Source organism: Macaca thibetana, chromosome 1 (genome assembly GCF_024542745.1).
Source record: "Macaca thibetana thibetana isolate TM-01 chromosome 1, ASM2454274v1, whole genome shotgun sequence".
NCBI lineage: Eukaryota > Metazoa > Chordata > Mammalia > Primates > Cercopithecidae > Macaca > Macaca thibetana.
The window spans coordinates 155758389-155778864 of NC_065578.1; the positions used below are offsets into that span (position 1 = coordinate 155758389).

Consider the following 20476-nt stretch of genomic DNA (forward strand, 5'->3'; position numbering starts at 1 on the left):
TCACCCTACAGAGTGAATGGACAGCTACTCTTTTTAAAGAGTTGTGTGTGGGAGTACAGATGGAAGACATGACAGTGAGGAACAAGGAAAACACCTCCACCACCTCTTAACAATGAGTCATATGCATGAAAATAAACCAGCCGCCACTGGAATAGGCTGCAAAGGAAGCAGTACCTTCAGGGCATGGGCTGTTTTTAGTTTCAGGAAGGAGGAAGAAAACACTCAGGACGGGTGGGAGGAAAATGAGGCATTTGCACATTGGACATTAACCAAAGCAAACAGGGTTAGGGTGTGACAAGACAAAAACTATTCATGTTCAAGCGTTCCCAGAAAAGTGACAGTGATATTGGGCTAAATATTATAAAACTCAAATTTCTACGGTGAGCAGGTATAACTTGCTGTAACAAATACATCAGTCTCAAGAGGAAAAGCAATACAACCTTTGCAAAGTAAAATCTCATAGGAGACGTTATCCTGAGCAAAAATAAAACCGCTCAACCTCATAACTACAGGATACACAGTAAACAGAAATCCTACAAGAAAATAGCTTTACCCTTAGCCAGCCTATTGTTTATATTTTCTTCAAGATAAATGACTGTTAAATAGCATTTCCGCTTTTACCCTTATCCAAAGATAGTAAGTTCTTGCTATTATAAACCTATTTTATGCTCATTGATTCTAATTTGATTGAGCAGAATAAAAAGTCTAGAGCTTATAATTTTCACGTCTACACAGAACACATGACATAGTCTAGCCCTTGCTCTAAGCCTTTCCTACTTCAACCATCCTGCCATTATAATCTCATCTATTACTGCTTTCTCAATCAGCTTCCTGCCTTGAATGTCTCCCTCCCTGCCACTCAGTTACTTAACAAACAGCTTAAGCACCCATCATATTTGGGGCTCTAACACTTATAACTTTATCTTCTTTCTCTCAATAAATATATATTTTGGTCTTCCTGTAGCAAACTATAAGCCACTTGAGGGCAGACACTTGTATTTATCTTGGTAAGCTCACATTTAGCATATGGCAACTTGCACATAGTAGGCACTCAGCTTTTTTTCTGAATAAAAAAAGCACTCAGCTTTTTTTCTGAGCCAGTGTTACTGCTATCCCTGGAAGCACTGGGTTATTACAGAATAGGCAGAGCAGGCCCTCATATTTAACAAATGAATGAACGGATAGGTGGATATGTGCCTACTCTTAGAACTTCTAGGAAAGTTCAAAGAATTTCCTAATATTAGAAACTATTAGGAAATTATTGATAGTACTGCTAGTTGTGATAACTGTGGTTAAGGAGGAAAAAAAAGTTTTATTTTGAGAAATACACATTAAAGTCTTCACAGTGAAATTCCATGAACGTAGGAAATTTAAAGTACTTCAACAACAAAACAGATGAAGCAAAATGACAAAATAAACATTGCCATAATAAATCTAGTTATATTCTATATAACTAGTACATCTTAGTCTAGTCTAACACCTATAATGTAATTGGCAAGATGACAAGAATATGGTAAAAACCTAGAAATTAATCAGATTGTCTTCAGGTAAATCAGGAACAAGTAATATAGGTACTCTAACAGGAAAGGATATGACATGCTTGAGAAAGTACAATATAATTTTAAAGTAACTGAAAATTATTCGCACTAGGACAACCAAGAGACAGCATTCTGAACTGCTTGTAGGAGGCAGGTAGGGAATTTCTTATTCAGAAATAAAGTAGTCATGTTTAAGAATAAATTTCAAATACTACATGAGACCAAAAAATGGGATCACTCATTTATTTCTATTTAGGGAAAATAAATTTTTCTTCACATATCTTCAGCTTTTCTTGTTTTACATGTAAAATCAGTATGTTCACTGTCATAAATAAATATAAATAAATATTACAAAAGAATAAGATTTACAAATTTGACTATGGACATCTCACTTCAGAAATAACATATAATCTTTTCTTATGTGAATACTGTAGTATCTCTGGATACTTTTAAAGACATTAAGTCAAAGAAGACATCTTTCACAGGCTTTTTCCAAACTGTATTTGTGCAACAAAGGAAGCCTCAGTCTTTCATTCTATATTCCTCCCTTGTCACCATCAACACCCCTGGCTCACTAGCATGTTTTACCTTTAAAATATTTTGCCAACCTGAAGGAAAAATGAAAATGTCTTACAGTCAAACATTACTTTATAATGTGGTTCATCTCTCTTTAGCAATTTTGCTTAAAAGAGACTGAATTGGGTTTTCATTTGCTTTTGATATCCAAATGTTTTTCATTTTTTATTTCCTTCATAAGTAGAAATAACATTACAGATCTTGTGGGAAAAAAAATCACTTTTCCTCTCTTTTCCTCGTGTTCCCATTCTAAATATTAACAAATCTCTATGCCTTCTTACACTTTTAGGAAAGGAATCACTCTCAATTCTGCAAGTTGTTCTATTTTCAAGAGGTAGAGGTGTGCTGAGAATGTGATTCTGGGACTGCCTTTTTTCTCCTTTGTTGACATTCCTAACACACCCTAAAGACAATGAAAGCATCCTAAATGAAAAGCACAATTGCATTTATTGTATCCAATATGCAGATAAGTCTAAGAGACTAGAAACAGTCTGTATAGTTGTGTGTATTTTCTTCTTAACTCTTCTTTGGCTAAGTCAGCCAGCCCATGGTTACTAGCGTCCCAAGCAAACCTGTCAACGTGAAACACGTGTACCCTGAAAATTCAAAAAAAAAAAAAAAAAAAAAAAGTTAAAATCAAAATGATTTTATTTACTAGTGATAAACATTAATTTTTGGTTACTATGTGATAAATCGCCAAAAAGAATCAGTTAATTTGGGGTGCAAAACAAAAAAAATAATGGTAATAGAATATGGACAAGATTCTACAGGTAGGGTTTATCAGCTACAGCAACAACTAAAATATGACATGGAGTTTTTAGTTCTCGAGATGAAGAGTGGCTAAGCTAGAATGAATTAGGGTACCCTCAGATTAAAAGTCAATGAATTCCTAAGTGTGGGAGATGTTAAAAAAAATAAAAAAAAATAAAAACCCCTGAATACTACTACATGTGGAAGAGAAGATTAAGAGATGAAGACACTCAGTTTTACAGACACATTTACACAAAGTTATTTTTGTGTGATAATTTTGTATAAAGATATGAGATGTCTTTTAAGATCTATAAACATGACCTATAAAAGGATATCTTAGCACATATTATAATTTTTCTTAAACATTGAAAACTCTAAAAGCCACCAAGCAAAAGGAGAAATACAAGGTAAGTCAACCATCTCATGATGCAAATTATCATAATGAAGGCATTCTCTTTAAGTCCTAATATATCATCCCTTTCCCCCCAAATATTTGTGGCATTATACATCTAATCATTACAATAAACTGACTTCAAAACATAGGATGAGATAATAAGCATACTGCTACCAAGTCCAGAACTGACAACGTGTCACAGTAATGATTCGATGCGCTAGTCATTCATTCAACAAAGGAAAAAACAACTCTAACGCCAGTATTGACTTAAGCCTCTATTATCCTTTAAAAGTCATGAGGAACCCCCTAGCCAAGGGTATTAATGGATATTTTACAAGATACAGAAATGTGATGTTATTAAACCATATATACCTTTTATAATTTACCAGAAAGTCTTATTTCTGAGGGACCATCAGTCACACTTAAATGGTCAAACACAACATTGAGTACTTTGTTGCTCTCATGTGCATTGTAAGAGCTGAATAGTAGAGAAGAAAAAAACTATTGAATTGAATTATATAACTGTCATTTCCATCAAAAAACAAAGTCAGGCATCTGCTTACACTTCCATCCCTAAACTAAAATTTATCATATAGACCTAACTCTTCTAAAAGAAATAAGTCAACCCTCTGATAGGCAAACATGAAGAATCATTAAATGAAACCACATTATCACTTGCACATTAACTATATCCTGTCTTGATTAAGATCAAATATTTAATTAAATCAGTATGAAATCAGGAGGCTAGCCAAACATATGTAAAGCTAGCTCTTACCCTCAACAGCTTATGCTTCCAAAATAAGGCAAGTGGAATATTTTTTATGTGCACATAAAAAAGACAAATTTTTCTTAGGAGTTTGCAAGAGTTTCCCTCTAATTCAGAAAATAAGCAATTAAGTTCACTGCAAAACCCCAAAATACAATTCAAAACAAATACACTAGTCTCCTTATCTGTGGTTTCAGTTACCCACAGTCAACTGCAATCTGAAAATAGGTGAGTACAATACAATAAGATATTCTGAGAGAGACAGAGAGAAAGAGACCCCATTCACGTAACTTTTGCTACAATAAGTTGTTCTAATTGATTATTAGTTAGTGTTAATCTCTTACTGTGCCTCATTTATAAATTAAACTTTATCTCACAGGTATGTACATATGGGAAAAAAACACAGCACATATAGAGTTAGGCACTATCTGTGGTTTCAGGCGTTCACTGGGGGGTCTTGAAACACCCTGCCCCCAACCAAGGATAAGCAGAAGTTACTATATTCCTTCCTTCTAAGTTCCTTAATAGGACATACAAGTATCACAGCCAATCACCTTACCAAAGTATGTAAAGAAACTGATGAAAGCCAAGAGACAGCACCTGGTAAACCTACCACATCCTGCTGTCCTGCCCCACCCAGTCTCCACTCCCACCGATCCAGAGGAGCCTCAAAGCAGTAGCTTTGGTAAACTGATAATACTCTATACATTGATACTTGATAACTTGATAAATTGATAACAGTATTTCAAAAGGAGAGTTGGAACAAATACAAGAAAGTACATAAGATTGGTGGTTTAATTTTTTTTCAGAGTAGCTTTGCTGATGCTTCCATACCAATTCACTTTAGATGACTTAGAACTAACTGAGTTTTTGTTAGGTTCTAAATCACATTCCTAAAACATTTCTGATATATCTGGAGAAAAAGTTATGTCTTACTATATTTGCTATCATGACAGCTAGAATATTTTGTTGATATTAAACAAATGCCTGTAAAAATTATTAATCACTCCCCTGGACCTAATGGTCAAATATTTTTCCAAAAGACTGACTCATTTAGTGAGTCAAAGAATATTTACATACTTTAACTTATAATAGGCTTAAGTAATATTGTTAATTTAAGTAGAAAAATTGTAGAGGGTAAAAAGGAGATAGCGCACATCATCCAAAGAATTAAAACAGACAATTTAATAACAGCATTAAATTATAGTTTTCTTATTAATGCGAAAAATGGACAGGCATTAGGGCAGCTTAGAAATAACTCGTTTGTATAAATTCCACTAGTTTTCTGAACAGTTAAAACTACAAAACAGAAGAAGGTCAATTTAAATCATCCTTTGCTACAGGACACATCAGAGCCAATGGTGACATTTATACTTAACATTATGTATATTCAATGCAGATTAGATATTTTAAATAATATTGATCTGAGTGCTTACTATGTGCCAAGCAATGTTCTAAGCACTTGACAGGTGGCAACTCATTTGATCCTTACTATAATCACATGAGGTAGGTACTATATTTCCCCCATTTTACAAATAAGTAAACTGAGGTATAGAGAGGTTAAATTGCTCACAGTCAAATAATTCCCAGATGGCAGATCCAGGATTCAAACTGAGCCGTCAGGCTCCAGAGTCTGCTCTTTTTTTTTTTTTTTTTTTTTTTTGAGACGGAGTCTCGCTGTGTCTCCCAGGCTGGAGTGCAGTGGCGTGATCTCGGCTCACTGCAAGCTCCGCCTCCCGGGTTCACGCCATTCTCCCGCCTCAGCCTCCCAAGTAGCTGAGACTACAGGCGCCCGCCACCACGCCCGGCTAGTTTTTTGTATTTTTAGTAGAGACGGGGTTTCACCATGTTAGCCAGGATAGTCTCGATCTCCTGACCTCGTGATCCACCCGCCTCGGCCTCCCAAAGTGCTGGGATTACAGGCTTGAGCCACCGCACCCAGCCGAGTCTGCTCTCTTAACCACTGCGCTGTTTTGAGCTGGACTGGCATCTATTAATATAACTGAGAAAAAGCCCTAATCACAGGCAATTTCACAGTATGTTAGAGGTTGATTTTTCCTAGACTTCTTTGTTTCTGTGCAACACTTAGATATTACCATAAATTATACTGAGTGGAAAAAAAAATCAGTGGATCGATAGATCACAAAATGAGACTTCAAGTCACTTTGCTTTGAAACGTGCCTTTGAATATATTGAGGAAAAACAGACATGAAGTCTGTTAATCCAGGATAGTAATTACAGACAAAAATGAATACGGAGACATGCCAAAATTTAAATAAAGCTAAGAGAGTCATCTACTGATACAGTACCAAATTTTACTGGAAATAAACTAGGAATAAATTTTAAAAAATCATCAGAATTTCTGCTCACCCTGATTTTCCATATTCCAATGACTAGAATTAGGGTACCAGTTAATATAGTACCAGCAAGAAATCCTTGAAGGGGAAAAGATATGGTAACACAGTTAATAGAAACATGAGCAAGTAAAATTACATTATAGTTTCACAATGACAAACATACTGGTTATGAAGTGAGTTAAAAAACAGGAGATATTAATTGCATTTTGTATATGGCTTCCTTATGTCATAAGGTTTTGACAAATGCGTGTTTTATTTGTCCTGTTTTCTTTGAAAGAAAAAGGAAGAAATGTATTTAGAGTATCACAATGCTCAAATAAAATTTTTTGACAGGTTTGAGAAGCTTCTACAGTGTTTCAACCCAATCATGCTCGATTTTAAATGTTTTGATCGTTGAGCATTCAAATATGGTGACAGAATTATGTTATTTTAGAGCTGGAAAGTATCTTAGAGCTCACTTTCATTTTTTAGACGAGTAAACTGAGTCTCAGAAAGAAGGAACATTAACATATGTGGTTAACGGGAAGGACATTTACCTAGTTTATAGTAGATATAACAGATATATAGACATTTTTCCATCACAGGAAATATGCTTGTACTATTATCATCTGAGATTGGAGGGCAAACTATATTTACTTTGCCTACAGAATATGCTTTTTAGTGTTCAGCCTATTGTAGATTAAATTTCATTTCAAAAATTTATATTCACTTTTAAGATTCAAAGCACTATTTTGAGCTGAACAGCAGCAAATAATTGGTCAAATAAGTTGGTCAATATCAAATCATTTTCATAGCTTACACAATCTTTCTTCTCAAATGTACCCATTTGCCCTTTTCTCTCACCATCCTTGTTCTCCCTTTCCTCACCAACACCCCCCTACCCCCACCACCATCAACCCTGTCCAGTGTCCTTGGACTCAACTCTGTTGGTCTGTACTACAAAGGAAATGATAGATGACACTAGAATAGTAACTGAATCTAACGTGGCTAATGAGTGTGTTTGGCTCCAAATCAGCAAAATAGAGACACTGTACAATTGCACTGCCAGATGGAAATTGTGATTTAAAAAACAGCTATTTCTACCACAGGTAAGTTTTTACAGTATTTCACTTTATAAGTTTATTTAACTGACCCCCTAGGATTGTATCATTAACTTAGAAAGACTATCCATGAAATAAATCGCAGCTTCTAAAAAATTTTGGGTTTCCCCCTTCCTGTCACCAGTTCCCACTAATTCCATCATTTTCAATATCTTATTTTTTATTTGAATGCTAAATCAAGATAGAAGATTCAGAGTGATCTAGAACATCCAGATGACAGAAGGAAAAGGCTATTCCCAGAACAATGATCAACACATATACATAGTTCTAGAAGAAAGTATAGAAGCTGATAGTTTAACAGAAAACCAGGCCAAAACACATAAGTATGAAAAACAAAATTCTACGTATCTTCTCAGTAAATTAATAAGAGCATATGATCTCCCAAATTAGAAACAAACTTTCAGGCTCAAAGGCAACTGTTTATGATCTCAAAATTCACTTGGTATCTACAGAAAACCAAAGGTGAATCAACATTAAGATTTATGCAACTTCGGATAAATGAAAGTATGAAATAATGAATGAAATAATTATTATGATTCCAATGTTCCTAAGATTAAACTGAAGAGCTCTTAGGTAGGAAAATAACATGATGTTAGAAAAAGGTTTTCTCCCCCACAAAAGGAGTATCTTAGTAAGGTTCTCCATCATGTAGAACTGTATCTCTGTAGTGTTGAAAACATTGCAAAGCAGTTTGCCACCTATTATCTCATTTGATCACCTCTCCTTATTAACACAGTGCATGGCAAACAGTAGAACAGTAGAAAGTGTTTAACAAATATGTATTAAATTGCACTGAATATCTTGTTTCCAGATAAGAAAACAGGCCAAGAAAGAATAAATCAAACAGTTTATTGCCGGAGAAAAACTTACTTCTAGCCCCAGATTCAGGCCCTAATTTTAACTGTTTGAAACATTTTCCATAAAATACTTGATATTCATCAAACAAAATTTACATTAGACAGATACTACATTAGATATACTACAGATACTACATTAATATATAGGGTATCATCTTCACTGCCAAAGAACTCAAGTTAGAATTCCACCTACCTACCTACAAGAACTGCAGTTACCTAGAGGATGCACATCATCTTTTTTGAAGAAATGTGGGACACTTCAAAAGGTCTAACTTGCAGAGCTAACAAAGTGGAAATGCAATCCATGTGCTATGAAAAAGCAAAGTTGTGGAAAGGTTTTGTTCTTGCTTATATCATATGTAACGTAACAGAATACAGGGTCTATGGACAAGTGAAGTCACCCTGGGAAGAGATTTTCGTAGATGATCTGAAAAACAGTATGCTTGAGTAACCCTTAAATTTTCCATTTTGTAAATGCAGTTTAAATTCTGCTTCCTCAGAGAGACATCCACAGGAACCTTTAAATGTTTTGCCATCATCGCTGGATTTTCTGTACCTCTGTATTTCTTCAATTTTTTTAATAAGGGAAATTCACATACTTCCTTTTCCAGGCTAAACATATCACAGAAAGATTATATGATTATATTATCTGACTTAAACCTGAATAACAGACAGATAACTGATGTTACTTTATAATGGGACTTGAGTTTGTCATGTATAGGGGCATGTAATAAGACATAAAGACCCCTGTAACCACATCTTATTCATTTCAAATACCTACTTAAGCGTCAAGACTCTTGAAAGTACATTTAGATTTGGGCTAGTCTGTAATACATGCCATATTCAAGTTTAAAGGATAAATAAGTACACAATTGTTAGGGGATACAGAAAAAATATTTTCTATATTTCATTGAGTATTTCCTGACTTCTTATTTATTATTTTTTAAATTGATCTGTTAGTCTCCATGAAGGACTTATGAATGTCTCAGTATAGGACTTTGGCAACAGAGGGGAATAAAGCAATACTGTAGGGAATCAGGGCGCCTTAACTGTCCAATTTGGGTTGTATAGTCTCTTGGTCTGTCACTAGGATGAGCATCTTTCCATCTTTTAAAGTACCTGGGAAGATCATCTGAGCCTAAGAAACAGAGGTTACAGTGAGCTGAGATTGCACCACTGCACGCCAGCCTGGGTGACAGAGTGAGACCCTGTCTCCCCTCAAAATAAACAAACAAACAAACAAACCTGGTAATAGAGAAACTAGTCATCTGCCTCTATTTACTGCCTACTAGCTCTGTGAAGGGCAAGTTACAAATCTTGCAAAACCACAGTTCTCTTAGCTGAAAATGGGGTATAAATGCTACACTACAAGATTGTTGTGAGAAGAATATGAAATAATTCATTTAAAAAATATCAGTACAGTACTTGCCACAGAGAAAACATGTACATATTACCTGAATAAAAGACTGTTTTACTCTTTGGTGTGGCCAGAGGGAGTGATAAAATTATCAGAAATCCAGCTTAGGAAAATAATAGTGATTGCATGCAGTGACTTCCTTAAGCTAGTATTTATTCAACTTTTAGGATTGTGCTTGGAGTTTTCATATCCACTAATCACATTAAGCTTCAAATACTTCACATAGGAATCACAATCTCTATCTCTTAAATGAGAAAATTGAGCCTCAGAGAGATTAAGTTAATCACTTGGGTTGAATAATTACTAAGTGAAAAAAATAGGATTCAAGCCAACATCCAACTGGTTTGACTCCAGAGGTTAAGTTATTTCTTCTATATGATTTTGTCTTTTAAAAAAATAAAAACAAAACCAACAGAAAACAAGCATTCTCAATGGGGGTGATACCTGATGAAAGTCAAAAAAAAATTCCTTTTTTAAGTATAGAGTGCAGATATAAATGTGATACATAAACTGATTTACAGTATATGTGAGTGGACGATGATCAAGAAAAAAATGTCTAAAAAGGTCTTTGGTGAGAAGAGAGCAAGAATTAATGCCCCTCCAACACACTAAAAAATTGGGAAACACTTATACAGAGCCAATGGAAGAATAGATTTAAAATTCACAACACACGCTTCATTTACAAGGCAAATTGGAAAGTTCTGTAACATTAGTCAGTCTTTCTTCCTTAGCAGAACAGGAAAAAAAAATCAAATACTTCAAAATTCAAAGATCATCTGTATCATTTTACTTACACTGCAGTGTAATCGATGAAACAATTTTCTTGCAGTAGAGTTAATTTATCTTTAAAGAAGAGTAACCTCATTCACGGAATACATTTAATGAATATAATTTTCAGGTTTATGTCCTACAAATATGAAATCACACACACACAAATGTTGCCATATGTCCAATTTAAGAAGGAAGGACTTCCTCTTTATTTTTTAACAGAAGCTGGAATTCCAACTAACACTAAGGAAAGTTTTCTAGAAAATCAAAGGGTATAATACTTAAAGAATTTCAAGAAAAAAAAAAAGGATTTCAAACCTTCATTGAGTGCCATTAAGCAGGTGAGAAAAACTCATGTGTTAAACTCATCACTTCTGGGATCATTAAATCATCAGACTTTCATTTGAAACACTTTTATTTCTATTTAAAACAAAGTGAATTCCAACAGTTGGACTCTTTCAAGATAAATCTTTTAGCTTAGAAGTTCATTCAAAATATAAAATAACCACAATAAATAATAATGGTAGTAATGACAATGTTTTTATTACTCTTTTCAGATCCAACACTGGATCATCCAGATTCATAAATAAGTTCTTAAAGACCGATAAAGAGATGGAAATAACCACACAATATAGTGGGAGACTTCAACACCCCGCTGACAATGTTAGACACATAATCAAGGCAAAAAACTAACAAAGATATTCATGACCTAAACTTGACATTTGACCAAATGGACTTAACAGACATCTACAAAACATTGCACTCAACAACAACAGGATATACATTCTTCTCATCTGCATATAGCACATACTCTAAGATTGACCACATGCTCAGCCATAAAGCAATTTTAAACAAATTAAAAAAACCAAAATCATACTAACCATACTCTTAGGCCACAGCATGATAAAACTATAAATCAATACCAAGAAGATCTCTTAAAACTATACAATTACATGGAAATTAAACAACCTACTCCTGAATGACTTTTGGTATTCTGAAAATTAAGGCAGAAATCAAGAAATTCTTTGAAACTATTGAAAACAAAGATACAACATCCCAGAGTCTCTGGGACACAGCCAGAACAATGTTAAGAGGAAAGTTTGTAGCGTTAAACACCTACATCAAAATGTTAGAAAAATCTCAAATTAACAAAGTAACATCACCTCTAGAGGATCTAGAAACAACAAGAGGAAACCAACCCAAAAGCTAGCAGAAGAAAAAAAAATAACCAAAATCAGAGCTGAACTGAATAAAACTGAGATGCAAAAATGAATACAAGAGATCAACAAAACCAAAAGCTGGTTTTCTGAAAGAATAAATAAGATTGATAGACAACTAGCTAGACTAATAAAGAGAGAGAAAATCCAAATAAACACAATCTCAAATGACAAAGGGGATATTACCGCCAATCCTACAGAAATACAAAACACCCTCAGAGACTATTTTGAACACCTCTATGCACACAAACTAGAAAATGTAAAAGAAATCATAAATTCTTGGAAAAATACAACCTTTTAAGATTGAACCAGGAAGAAATTAAATACCTGAACAGACCAATAACAAGTTCTTAAATTGAATCAGTAATTTAAAAAACCTACCAACCAGAAAGACCCCTGTACCAGATGGATTCACAGCCAAATTCCACCAGACATACAAACAAGAGCCAGTACCAATCATACTGAAACTATGCCAAAAATCAAGGAAGAGGGACTCCTCATTTTATAAGGCCAGCATCACTCTGATACTAAAATCTGGCAAAGAGACATGACAAAAAAAGAAAACTTCAGGCCAACATCCCTGATGAAAGTAAATACAAAAATTCTCAACAAAATACTAGGAAAAAGAATCCAGCAGCACATCAAATACCTAACGTACCACAATCAAGTAGGCTTTATTCCTGGGATGCAAGGTTGGCTCAACACATGCAAATCAATAAATGTGATTCATCACATAAACAGAACTACAAACAAAAAAACCACGTGATCATCTCAACTGTTGCCAAAAACGCTTTTGACAAAATTCAACATCCCTTCATGTTAAAAGTCATCAACAAACTATGCATCAAAGGAACATACCACAAAATAATAAGAGCCATCTATGAAAATCCCACAGCCAACATCATACTGAATGAGCAAAAGCTGGAAGCATTCACCTTGAAAAGCAGAACAAGACAAGGATGTCCATTATTATCATTCCTATTCAACATGGTACTGGAAATCCTAGCCATAGCAATCAGGCAAGGGAAAGAAAAGGCATCCATATAGGAAGATAGGAAGTAAACTATCTCTCTTCACAGATGATATGATTCTAAACCTAGAATACCCCAGAGTTTCTACCCAAAAGCTTTTAGAACTGTTAAACAACATCAGTAAAGCTTCGGGGTACAAAAATCAGAAGCATTTCTATACACCAATAATGTCAAGCTGACAGCCAATCAAGAATGCAATCCTATTCACAACAACCACAAAAGGATAAAATACCTATGAATACAGCTAACCAGGGAGGTGAACGATCTCTATAAGAAATAGAAAACAAAGAAGACAGAGACAATAAAAACAAATGGAAAAATACTCCATGCTCATGCATAGGAAGAAACAATATTTTTAAAAGGGCCATACTGCTGGGCAGGGCGGTTCATGCCCGTAATCCCAGCACTTTGCAAGGCTGAGGCAAGTGGATCACTTGAGGTCAGGAGTTTGAGATCAGCTTGGCCAACATGGTGAAACCTCATTTCTACTAAAAATACAAAAATTAGCTGGGTGTGGTGGTGTGCACCTGTAATCGTAGCTACTTGGGAGGCTGACACAAGAGAATCACTTGAACCCAGGAGACGGAGGTTGCAGTGAGCCAAGATCACGCCACTGCACTCTAGCCTGAGTGACAGAATGAGACTCTGTCTCAAAAAAATAATAATAAATAATAAAAAATTTTTAAAAAGGGCCATACTGCCCAAAGCAATTTATAGATCCAATGCTATTCCTGTCAAACTACCAATGATATCTTTCAGAGAATTAAAAAATATATATTTTAAAATTCATATGGAATCAAAAAAGAACCCAAATAGCCAAAGCAATCCTAAGTAAACAGAACAAAGCTGGAAGCATCACACTACCTGATTTCAAACTATATTATAAGGCTACAGTAACCAAAAGAGCATGGTACTGGTATAAAAATAGACACATAGACCAAAGGAAGAGGTTAGAAAACCCAGATATAAAGCCACACCCCTACAACCATCTGATCTTTGACAAAGTTGACAATAACAAGCAATGGGGAATGGATTCCCTATTCAATAAATGCTATAACTGGCTGGCCACGTGCAGAAGATTGAAAATGGACCCCTACCTTTCACCATATACAAAAATCAACTCAATATGGATTAAAGACTTAAACCTAAAATGTGAAAGTATAAAAACTCTAGGAGAAAACCTAGGAAATACTATTCTGATATAGGTGTTAGTAAATATTTCATGATGAGGTCTCCAAAAGTAATTGCAACAAAAACAAAAATTGACAAGTGGGACATAATTAAACTAAAGTGCTTCTGCATGGCAAAAAAAAAAAAAAAAAAAAAATACATCAACAGAGAAAACAGAAAACCTACAGAAAAGGAGAAAATATTTGCAAACTATGCATCTAACAAAGTTCTAATATTCAAAATCTCTAAGGAACTTAAACAAATAAACAAAAATCAAACCAACCCATTAAAAAATGGGCAAAGGACATAAACAGATACTTCTCAAAAGAAGACATATGTAAGGCCAACAAGCAAATGAAAAAAATGCTCAACATCACTAATCATTAGAGAAATGCAATCAAAACCACAATGAGATACCATCTCATAGCAGACAGAATGCCTATTATTAAAAACTGAAAAAATAACAAATGTTGGTAAGGTTGTGGAAAAAAGAGAACACATATATTGCTGGTGGGAATGTAAATTAGTTTCAGCCTCTGTGGAAAGCAGTTTGGAGATTTCTCAAAGAACTCAGAATTACCATGTGACCTAGCAATCTCATTATTGGATATATACCCAAATCAACATAAATCATTCTACCATAAAGACACATTCATGCGGTACGTTCATCAGCACTTTTCACAATAACATAGAATCAACCTAGATGCAAATCAGTGGTGGACTGGATAAAGAAAATGTGGTATATATACACCATGGAATATTACACAACCACAGAAAAGAATGAAATCATATCCTTTGCAGTAATATGGATGCAGCTGGAAACCATTATCCTAAGAGAATTAATGCAGGAACAGAAAACCAAATACTGCATCTTCTCACCTATAAGTGGGAACTAAACATTGAGTACACATGGATGCAAAGAAGGGAACAACGGCCACCGGGGCTTATTTGAGAATGGAAGGTGGGAGGAGGGTGAGAATCACCAAACTACCTGTTGGGCACTAAGCTCACTACCTGGGTGATGAAATTATATGTACACTCAACCCCAATGACACGCAATTTACCCATGTAACAAACCTTCACCTGTACCTCCCAAACCTAAAATAAAAGGTGGAAGAAAAAAAATGTGTTTACCCATTTTCCCTTTGGTATCCATGAACACTACATGTTGATTGTTTTCCTAAGACAATATCATGGGGAGTGGCTTCAAGATGTCTGACTAGATGCCTCTGGTCCTCCCCTCTTCCATGGAGAGAAACCTAAGTAGTGATTACATAATCACATTTTGAAGAGATCATCAAAGACAGAACACTAGAATTTAACAAACATGTGACAGGATGCACCAAAGCAAGGAAGGAGACAGAAGCAAGGCAGCCTGTTTGGCTGAGATTGCCTGGGAGCCTGGAGAGACTCCCTAATGCAGGAAAAGAGTAAGTGAGAGAACCCCAGCAGTCCACATTCCCTCTGAAGACTCTCACAATGGGTAAAATGGGTAAAATGGGACTCCCTACAGGAGTCCCTTGATTCTCATAGACCCTAGATATAACATAGGAAGCTGCCTGGAGACAGTGTGATGGCATTACTCCAGAGAGTAAGTTCACACTGAGTACTACAAATCCCTGAGTCCTAAGCAGCCACAGCACAACACTATTTTGAGAGTCCAGTCCCTCCCAGATTGCATCTTGCTTTGGGGCCACTGTTGCCTGAGCCAAAGCAGAAGCCACTGGCAGCAACCTGGCACCCCCAATAGAGGAGCAGCCAGGCATTTTTTGGTTCCTTGAGGACAAATTCTAATGCATGAAGCTATGGCTGCTGCTGGCTGCTTTGGGCTGAGGCATGAGCAAACTGCATGTGCCCCAGCCACCTCTCTGTGGCTGCTCCCAACTGAAAACAATTCTGCTCTCCCAAGTAGCTGGTCCACAGCACAGCCACACTGTCCTCACCTAGGCATTCCACCAGTGGCCGAGGAATACTCTACCCCGTCCTACCACAGCCAGCACTCACAGGCACCACAGGGAGGCCTGAGGACAAGTCCCCCTGGCCCAGTCTCACCCTCTCAGTACCCAAGCCTGCCATCTAGGTGCCTGGATGCTCAGCCAGTACACCACCATTGGCAGCTGAGCACTCATCCTGGGGTCTGAAGTCAGGCCCACTCAACCTGCCACTAACATCACAGCTGGCAAGCCACCTGCAGACCTGGAAACTGACCCGCCCAATCACCGCAGCCACAGCCAACACCGGCACAGACTGCTTGTGTCCCACAGGGTTGTCCCACCACTACTACTGCCATCACCCATGCCCCCACTTGCTGCCAAGTAGCCTGAGAACCAGGTCACCTATCATTTCTGGCACCCAAGCGAGCCACCTGGAAACCCACCTGGAGACCCACCAATAACTGGCCCGATTGGGCTTGCTAACACTGGTGCCAGCAATATCATCCTGGGCCCAAGGACAGGCAAACTCAGCCCACCACTGCCAACACTTGGGTCTGAAGACTGGCCCACATGGCATCCTATTCCCTAGCAAATCTCCACTAGTAACTGCATCCTAAGGCACTGAGGAAATGACAGATACCACTGATACTATTTACAGCTGAAGGTCATACAGAAACTACACTACTGCATGCACCCAGAATCAAAGCCAAAGTGCCCCACCTAACTGACACCATAAATAGATCTTCAGGAAAAGTCCTCCCCTACAAAAGCAAATTCAAAAACTTAGAAACCACATATATCACATCAGATACACATATATCAACTTCAGGAGGCAGGAAACATGAAAAACCAAGAAAATACGATACCACCAAAGGAACACAATAATTCTCCAGCAACAGATCCCAATCAAAAGTAAATTTACAAAATTCTGGGAAAAGAATTCAAAGTTGTGATATTAAAAAAGCTCAGGGAGGTGAGATACAAATTTTAAAATTTGTTTTAAAAAAAATACAAAGAAATCAGAAAAACAATTCAGGATATTAATGAGACGTTTACCAAAAAATATACATATAAAAGAACCAAACAACTTCTGGAAATAAAGAACTGACTGATGAAATACATAATATACTTGATGAAATATTAAATACATAATATACTTGAAAGCATCAATAATAGGCTAGATCAAGCAGAAGAAAGAATCTCAGAACTTGAAGACAGGTCTTTTGAAATAACACAGTCAGATAAGAATAAGGAAAAAATACTTTAAAAATGTGCAAAGTTTACATGACATATGGGATACCCTAAAGTGCCCAACTATTCAAATTTTAGGAGTCTCAAAGGGGAAGAGAAAATGAAAGGATTAGAAAATCTATCACTAAAACGACAGAGGAAAATTTCTCAAGCCTAACAAGAAATTTAGACATCCTGACACAGGAGGCTCAGAGATCACCAAGTAGATACAATTTAAAAAGGTCTTCTCTGGCCCAGCACGGTGGCTCATGCCTGTAATCCCAGCACTTTGGAGGCTGAGGCAGGCGGATCACCTGAGGTCAGGATTCGAGACCAGACTGGCTAACACGGTGAAACCCTGTTTCTATTAAAAATACAAAAATTAGCCAGGCATGGTAACACACACCTCTAATCCCAGCTACTACTCGGGAGGCTGAGGTGGGAGAATCGCTTGAACTTGGGAGGCAGAGGTTGCAGTGAGCTGAGATTGTGCCACTGTACTCCAGGCTGAGTGACAGAATGAGACTCTGTCTCAAAAGAAAAAAAAAAAAGAAAAAAAAAAAAAAAGGTTTTCTCCATGGCAAATTATAGTCAAACTGTCAAAAGTCAAAGACAAAGAGTTCTAAAAACAGCAAGGGAAAAGCATCTAGTCACCTATAAAGGAACCCCATCAGACTAACAATGGATTTCTCAGCAGAAACCTTACAGGCCAGGAGAGAACGGGATGATATACTCAAAGAGCTGAAAGAAAAAGACTACCAGCCAAGGATTAGGAAAGTTATCCTTCATAAATAAAGGAGCAACAATGTCTTTCCCAGACAAAAGAAAGCTGATGGAATCCATCACCATGAGATGGCTTAAAAGAAACGCTTAAGGGAGTGCTATACACAGAAGAGAAAGAATGATATCTACAATCATGAAAACACACAGAAATTTTAAAAATCACTGATAGAGCAAAAACACAAAGAAAAGACTAAAATGTTATGAAAGAAAAACTCTATATCACAATAATAAGAGAGAACAAAAGGAACAAAACAACCACAAATCAATTAATAAGATGATGGGAATAATCCCTCACATATCAATAACCCTGAATGTAAACAGATTAAATTTTCCTCTTAAAAGATGTATACTGGTTGAATGGATGCAAAACACAACCCAACTACATGTTTCTTTCAAGAAATTCATCTCATCTGTGAAAACACATTGTGACTGAAAGTAAAGAGATGGAAAAAGATACTCCATGCTAACACAAACCAAAAACAAACAGGAGTAGTTGTACTTGTATCAGATAAAACAGACTTTAGGAAAAAAAACAGTAAAAACAGACAAAGAAGGTCATTACATAATTGACAAAGAGATCAATTCAACAAGAGGATATAACAGTTCTAAACATGTATGCACCCAATCCTGGAGCACCCAAACATATAAAGCAAATATCGACCGATCTAAAGGGATAGACTCCAATAAAATAATTGTGAAGAACTTCAACATCCCACTGTCGGCATTAGCTTATCTGGACAAATAATTAACAAAGAAACATTGGATTTAAATTGCACATTAGACCAAATGGACCTAACAGACACTAACAGAAGAGTTCACCCAATAGCCACAGAATTTTCTCAATGGCACATGAAACAATCTCCAGAATAGAACATATGTTAGGATACCAAACAAGTCTCAATAAATTTGAAAAAGTCAAAATCGTATCAAGTATCTTCTCAAATCATAATGGAATTAAACTAGAAAATGACAACAGGAACTTTGGAAACCGTACAAATAAACGGAAATTAAACAACAGGCTTCTGAATGACCATTAGGTCAAGGGAGAAAGTAAGGATGAAATTAAAAAAAATTTCTTGAAAAAATAGTAATGGAAACAGTGTAGCAAAACCTATCAGACACAGCAAAAGCAGTGCTAACAGGGAAGTTTACAGCAACAAATGATTACATCAAAAAAGTAGAAAGATTTCAAATAAACAATCTAACAATGCATCTTAAGGAACTAGAGAAGGAAGAACCAACCAACCTCAAAATTAGCAGAAGGAAAGAAATAAGAAAAATCAGACCAGAGCTAAACAAAATAGAGACTAAAAAACAATACAGTGAAAACCCGTTTTTTTGAGGAGATAAACAACACTGATAAACTACTTGCTGGACTAACCAAGAAAAAAAAGAGAGAAGCCCCAAATAAAATCAGAAATGAAAAAAGAGACATTACAACTGATACCACAGAAATACAAAATATCAGAGACTATTATAAACAAGTATACATTGACAAACTGGAAAACCTAGAGGAAATGTTAAAATGACTATACCACCCAAAGCAATCTAAAGATTTAATACAACCCTATCAAGATACCAATGCCATTTTTCACAGAAATAGAAAAAAAAAAAAAGTCCTAAAATGATTGTGGAACCAAAAAAGAGTCCAAAGAGCTAACAAAACCCAAGCAAAAACAAAGCTGGCAGCTGACTTCAAAATATAAGGTTATAGTAACAAAAACAGCATGGTATTGGTATAAAAACAGGCACACAGAATAATGGAACAGAACAGAGAACCCAGAAATAAATCCACATATTTATAGCTAACTGATTTTTTACAAAGGTGCCAAGAACATACGTTGGGAAAAGGATACCTTCTTCAATAAATAGTGCTGGGAAAATTGGATATCCAAATGCAGAAGAATGAAACTGGACCTCTGCTCTTTACCATGTTCAAAAATCAAATCAAAATGTATTAAAAACTTAAACATAAGATCCACAACTATAAAATTACTAGAAAAAAACATCAGGAAGACTCTAAAGGACATTAGGCAAAGGTTTAATGGCTAAGACCTCAAAAGCATAGACAATAAAAACAAAAATAGATAAATACGACTATATTAAACTAAAAAGCTTGTGTACAGCAAAGGAAACAATCAACAGAGTGAAGAGACAACTTGTTGAATGGAAGAAAATATCTATAAACTATTCATCTGTAAAGGTACTAATATCCAGAATATACAAGGAACTCAACTTACTAGCAAAAAACAAATAATCACACTAAAAAGTAGGCAAAAGACATGAACAGACATTTCTCAAAAGACAACATACAAATGGCCAGCAGGTATATGAAAAACTGCTCATCACTAATCATCATGGAAATGCAAATCAAGACCACAATGAGATGTCAGTTCTTACCCTCAGTTAGAATGACCATTTTTAGACAAAAAATAACAGATGCTGGTGAGGATGTGAAGAAAAGGAAATCTTATATACTGTTGGTGAGAATGTAAATTTGTACAGCCACTGTGGAATACAATATGGAGGTTCCTGAAAACACAAAAAATAGAACTATCTTATGATCTAGCAATTATACTACTGGGTAT

General features: G+C 35.9%; 1 protein-coding gene across 4 annotated transcripts in view; it reads right to left on the reverse strand.

Moving 5' to 3' along the window:
* Window positions 1-1758: 1758 nt before the first annotated feature.
* Window positions 1759-20476, reverse strand: part of CD55 (CD55 molecule (Cromer blood group)) — a 37868-nt gene continuing 19150 nt past the window's right edge. Inside the window, exons 10-11 of one of the 4 annotated variants that reach the window (XM_050781658.1) lie at window positions 6395-6459; window positions 1759-2710 (exon numbers count right to left, since the gene is read on the reverse strand). In XM_050781658.1, the coding sequence (XP_050637615.1) occupies window positions 2690-2710; window positions 6395-6459 (86 nt within the window). In that variant the 3' untranslated portion in view covers window positions 1759-2689. Of the gene's footprint in view, window positions 2711-6394; window positions 6460-20288; window positions 20421-20476 lie in introns of all 4 variants that reach the window. The other 3 variants (XR_007723591.1, XM_050781668.1, XM_050781692.1) reach the window with 3 other exon arrangements.